The sequence below is a fragment of the Leptinotarsa decemlineata genome, unplaced genomic scaffold, assembly GCF_025532065.1.
Source record: "Leptinotarsa decemlineata unplaced genomic scaffold, Ldec_3_MD MMD2_tig00001973_RagTag_RagTag, whole genome shotgun sequence".
Classification (NCBI taxonomy): Eukaryota; Metazoa; Arthropoda; class Insecta; order Coleoptera; family Chrysomelidae; genus Leptinotarsa; species Leptinotarsa decemlineata.
In genome coordinates this window covers 4,206,087-4,212,446 of record NW_027412572.1, presented here as the reverse complement: position 1 = coordinate 4,212,446, position 6,360 = coordinate 4,206,087, and the positions used below count along the sequence as shown (strand labels likewise).

The 6,360-nt window shown below is 45.7% G+C and overlaps 1 protein-coding gene across 1 annotated transcript; it reads right to left on the bottom strand.

Annotated features, from left to right (window-relative positions):
• Positions 1 to 920: 920 nt before the first annotated feature.
• LOC141482776 (uncharacterized) lies at positions 921 to 2,804 on the bottom strand. The gene has a single exon (XM_074176568.1). The coding sequence runs from the start codon at positions 2,802 to 2,804 to the stop codon at positions 921 to 923; it is 1,884 nt and encodes a 627-aa protein (XP_074032669.1).
• Positions 2,805 to 6,360: the final 3,556 nt, after the last annotated feature.

The following is a 6,360-nucleotide window of genomic DNA, read 5'->3' as shown; positions in this document are numbered from 1 at the left end:
TGAGATATAAGCAAAAATATGTCACAAAATTTCATTTTTAATTTTTTACACCCCCTCCAACGACACTGCATATTGATTTGATCTGGTACATGACATCTATGAATAATGTGCTACATTACAGTGAGAAATTCATTAACGATCATCCACTATCAACAGAGATATAAGCAAAAATATGTCAAAAAATTTCATTTTTAATTTTTTACACCCCCTCCAACGACACTGCATATTGATTTAATCTTGTACATGACATCTATGGAAAATTCATCAACGATCATCCACTATTACCTGAGATATAAGCAAAAATATGTCAAAAACTGAAGTTTTTATTTTTTACACTCTCTCCGATGGCACTGCAAATTGATTTGATCTTGTACGTGACATCTATGAATAATGTGCTACATTACAGAAGAAGTAGGCATCAATATTGCCATAGCTCACCAAGCCCGAAGGCCATAAAGCATAGAAATCCCTCTATCTAACGAAGCCACCGTCAAGGGAACCCCATCACCTCCGCTTCACCCCCTCCACCCCGCGCAGGTGCCCTATTGACACCTGCGCGACGTGTCGGGAAAAAAGCAGGGAAAGCAGACCCCCTATTTTATATTTATTCCATCAGAATTATATATACTCAATGCAACATTCACAATTATTACACAGTGTCCGTACAATGGACCTTAACTCAAGTAGTAATAACATATATAAAGTAACTTAATTAGCAAAGAAAAACAACAACTTTATGATTCTAAATATAAGGAGTAATATAAACGAAAATCAACTCTAAATCACAAAACAAAAACTCAGTGAACTCACGTATGAGGGCGAGTCGACAGAGGTCGTATTCTGTTGAGACTTCTTGTCCGGTTTTCATTCGCCATCAAGCCTTCAATCTCCAGTTATTTGGTTCTCACACCAATACTTATTTACATTCCCTCATCGCCAACGACGTGTTCAGCCATTTCATTTATAAACCTCACCCATTCGTCATTTATTCCATTGATGTCTCTCATCTGCGGTTCTCCTCTCTCTCTCACTTCCTCTCTCAACCTCTCCCTCCATCTCGCTCTTTCATCCAATCTACATTCTCTAATTATGTGTTCCGCTGTTTCCAGGTCCCCTGTGCCACAGGCACATGGAACTTCCCTACCTAGCCCGAACCTGCTCAGGTAACCGGTGAAGTTACCATGACCTGTAATCAGTTGCACCGCTTTTCGGTTTAACCCCAGTCTTTCTCTCCCTACCATTCTGCACCATTCATACGTCCATCTTCCTTTGTCACTTGTATCCCATTCTCTTTGCCATTTTTCCCTTATGTTCTCTCTCATCCTTCTTTTTTCTTCCTTCTTATCATACAGTCCCTCACTTGTCCATCCTATTTCCTCGTCATTTACTGCCTTTTCGCATTCCGCATGCGCCCTGGCGTTCCCTTCATTCCCGGTATCATGCCCTTTTCTCCACTCGACCCATGTTTTTTTACCTCTGGTTTGTCGATCTTCAGCTTTTTTAAGTATCGACACTGCTCGCTTGTTATTTGGTCGGGCTTTTTGTATTATTTTGACTGCGACTTCCGAATCACTGACCACTCTTGGACGCTCTATTTCACTCCTCTCAATCACTCTCTCGATCGCTGTCATTTCCACTTCATTTATATCCTTCATCCCTTCCACTCTCTCTCCTCCCTGTTTCCATTCATTCCTTTCTTTGTAGGCCCAGCCTACGCTCATTCTCCCGTCATTTGTCCTACTAGCGTCCACATATACCTCGGTCATGTTATCACATTTCTCCAGTACTCTCCCGGCGTTCCATGGTGATACCCTTTCTTTCTCTGTCACTCTTGCTCTATTTTTCTCCCTTCCATTCTCCATCCATTCCTGATATCTAGCCGCCGCCTCTATGTTGAGTGGGGCTACCCCAGCCAGTACTGCTAGTGCGGCATTGGCAGTCGTCTTGTATGCCCCACTTATCACCAACAGAAAAGGTCTCTGCGCGGCTAATATCTGTCGCCGTATCCTGCTATCATTCACTATGGCACCCCATATAGGTTTTGCCACTCTTTCATAGATGATCCTAACACACTCTCTCCTTACATTCAGATCCCTTCCAGTCCATCTCATTCTCCCCGCCATTATGGCCATCTTCCTACGTACCTCTTTCATGTGGTCGATAAAGAGGAATCCTCTATCAACCACAATTCCGAGGTACTTGATGCTCTCCTTCCCATCGATTACTTTCCCATGCATCCTGACCACAGGTGGTCTTTCCACCTTCCTTGCTGCTACGAACATACACTCGGTCTTTTTATGGTTATAGGTGACCCATGCCTCATCTTCCCAGTCCGTACATGCCTTCCATACCGTGCTCCACTTCTTCTCTAAACTCTTCGCACTTCCCACAATCAGTATCTGATCATCTGCGTAGGCCTGTGCCCACACAATGTCAGCCCTGACACGCTGTTCATAGGGAACTCCCTCGTTCACTCTTTCATTCTCTCGCTCATTCATTTCTCGCATCCGTTCAAACCATCTTTCCATTATGATGAGCCATAGCGTAGGGCCCAGGCTTGATCCCTGTGGGCATCCTCTGTCCACGGTCTCTGCCAGTCCCCCACTCATCACTTCCCTGTTCCCTATGAAACTCATACAAAGCTCTCCCACGTTTCCTGGTACACCCATTCCTTTCATACTACTTTCGATTGCTGGGGCCCAAGCCGAGTTGAAGGCATTGGATAAATCCAGTGCGACAACCAAGCTGTGCCACCCTTCCCTTTTGTTCTTCCTGATTTGCTCCACCATCTTCTCTACTGCCATTGCCGTGTCTCTTCCCGCCCGAAAACCATATTGGTTCTGGGAGAAGTGATCCCCTTTCTCACACCAAGACTGTAATCTACCGTTCAGGAGCCTATCGAGGATTCTGCCAAGGGCCGGTAGCAGGCTAATCGGTCTCGGGTTCCCGTCCTTTTTTGGTATCCATACAATCTTGGTCTTCTTCCATACCTCCGGGAAGTATCCCTCTCCCAGGCATTAGTTGAAGATCTGGACCATTTGACCCCCTAGGGTTTACTGCTCTCTTCAGGGCCTCATTAGGAACCCCGTCGCAACCAGTTGCCTTACCGGCTTCCAGGCCTTCGGAGACCACCAGGATCTCTTCCAGCATGAACTGCGGCTCGGCTTCGCCCCAGAGAGCTTCATGGTCCCTCCTCACCATCCGCCTTGCTTCGGAGTCTAGCCGCTCGTCATCCCTGGGGAAGTAGTGTGCGAGGAGATATCTATTCGTCTCCTCAGCCCCCCCGGTGTACGAGCCGTCAGTCCTCCTCACCGAGCTGGGTACTTCACCGGCTCTTTTATCCTCTAGCATCCGATACACTCTGTCCCATGGTCTCCACTTTCTCCTTCACCCATTCTATTCGTGCCTCCTTCACTCCTCTCTTATATTCATTCCTTACCCTCCTATATATTCCCTGTTTTTCGGTCCTTTCGGCTCCCATTGAGGTCTGGAACTCTCTTCTCGCTCTGCGTACTCTTTTCCTTATTCTCTCTAGCCTATCACTCCACCATTCGTTTTCCCTTTCCACTACTCTGGTTATCCGGGGTATTATCCTCTTGCATACGTTCTGAAGCTTTCTTTGCATTCGTTCTGCCTCTCTCTCTATCTCTTCTCTCCCATTCAACTCCCCCAGCTGGAAGTGAGACAGGATTCTGTCCATCCTGTCCCAATTCGCACTGGCTACATTCATTATCTTCTTCACACGCTTCTGAGGACCATCCGCTATAGTTATCACAATCATTCTGTGGTCACTGATCATCTCTTCTGCTAGCAATCTCCATTCGTCTACTTACACCCCATCCGTAACTGTTATGTCCACCCAGCTTTCGCCTCTCGTACTGGAGAATGTTGCCATGCCGTCCCATTCATTCTGAGTCGTGTAGCCATTTGTGGCTACCCAATTCAACATTTCTTCCCCTCTTTCATCCGTCACATTTCCTCCCCAGGCCTCATTCTTGGCGTTGAAGTCGCCCAAGATGATCTTTCGTCCTTCCCATGCATCAAATTCATTCCTAGCCCTCCTCAGATTCTCGCCTATTACTCTGCCTGGTTCATCATATATATTCATCACCTTTACTTTCTTCCTTTCGTTTCCTACAGCCACTCCTATTGCATTCACATTCACTTCGCCTTTATAGGCATGTGAGTCGATCTCCTCCCGTACCCAGGTTCTGACTTTAGATCCATGACCAGAGTCAGCCTTTTGCCATCCCTCCCATGGACCCTCCCCGACCCAGAGTTCCTGCAGGCATACTACAGTTGCCCCGAGTCGCTCGGCCATTTCCCGGGTCAGGTGGGTCGACTCTTTGCCCCTGCCTACATTTATTTGAAGGATTTTACACATTGTGATGCGCTCTACTTCTTTGTGCCTCCACTCGCCTCTGGTACACAGGACATTTGTTGTCCATTGCTGAATGAGTTCTTTCTGAAAGACCGGCTCTCCTACAATTTATGCAGTTGAGGGGACGCGTTTCCCTGCATTCCCTTCCCTCATGTCTGCCTCCACATTTGCTGCATGCTGGTTCATCCCTGCAGTTTCTAGCACTGTGGCCGAAGTGGCAGCATTTGAAACATATACCGATATTCATGCTTTCTTCCACATAGATCCAGGCCATGTCCACATTGATCCGTCCTGCACTAATTAATCTTCTAAAAGCAGTCTGGTTTGTAGTTATAGTGACATTCTCCCTCCAATTGCTATTTCTGCATATTTTCCTCTTCACAACCTTAATGCTATCCCATTCAGACTGTGACCAGTCACTCGTGAGTCCAGCATTTTGTTCTCTGAGCACTGTCACAATGTCTGATGTCGTGTATCCCTTGTCTAGTCCTGTTAGGAGTAACTGCGGAGTTAGCGTTGATCCCTGTATCTTAACTCTCCCTTCTCTCTCGATTGCTTTTTTAATTTTATCTTTTTCAATGACGTTCTTGCTTTCTATAATCATAGCTCCACTCTTGAGCTTCCGTGCGTATGTCACCCCTTTCATACATCCCTCCTCTTGCAAGCATTGTCTAACCATTCTCGCTATGTTTACGTCTTCTGTCTTGTCTTCTGCGTTAGAGGCCTGCTCTCGACATTCTTCATTCAGTGTCACAACTATTTCTAGTGGTGGTGGAGGTGTTTTCCATCCTGGTCTTGCTTCCTCTTCATCTCTTTGTGCTCGTTCTTGATTAATGTTGATATCCGCATACGTCTTTTTAGCCGTTCTTTTCTTCCTCCGTATTTTAGTTCTCCCCTCCCCAACTGTCGACCGCGCAGCGTCGGTCTCCATATCCGTTACTGTAGCCGCCTCGTTTGTGTCACTGATTACCAGTTCTGCTCTACTTGATGTGGTTGCTGCTATTTCTGGTGCCTTGTTTGCCGTCTCAGTCCTTCTGCTATTTTTCTCGTTTGCTCTCTGATGTTTTGCGAGCGTGTCTATTCTATGCTTGAGTTCTCTCATCTCCCACATCGTTGCAGTCACCTGTGACGATAGCGCTTCCAAAACCTCTTTTATGCCTGGATTCATTCCTGTCTCTCATGCTTATCATCCTCGCTCTTTCCTTCGCTAGCTCTCTCGCCACGTCTCTCTCCGCTCTCATAAGGCCAATCTCTCTCTCGTACTTATCGACTAACGTACTCACCTCATTGGCGATCCCTAGGGTACCTCTTTTAACTGCAAATTGTTCCGATTTAGTGAATTGAACTTTTCCGCTCTGATACCGGCTCGTAGCTTCCTCTATTTCTTCTAGCTTACGACGAATGAATGCCAGTAAAGCATTTCCTTTTTTCCTTTCAAATTCAACCTCTGTCTCCTCCTCTTCCTCTACCTCATTTGTGGCGCTATTAAGATTTTCGCTTACAATCTTATCGATCTTTTCAATAGACTTGTTGAGCATATCCTGAACTGTCTCTACCATAGCTCCTGTAGCTTCCTTAACTGCCTCTTCTATCATTTTTTGCTTCTTAGCCACTCTTTCATTTCCTTTGTCAGGCGATCTTATTAATTTGACCCTCGGAGTGAAGGCATCTCTCTCCTTCTCACTAGCTTCCTCATTGTAGTCCTCTCCGTCTCTATTTTGCTTTCTCTTCTTATCTTCCATCTTGTATAAGGGATTAGCATCGATTTCCTGCGCTTTGCTTCACCAGTTGTCTATTTTTGTTCTCGACGCTCTGCGTTAAAAATTTTTTTTAGCGCTAGAGTCGCCAGATTTTGTATTTAAACGTGATTGTCAATTTCCAACCTTTTTGCCGCCAGGCGTCAAAAAAAAGACGTGGTCGTCAAAATTTTTCTTAAGTTCCAAAAATTATATTTCTGGAATCGGCCCGTTACTTATCCT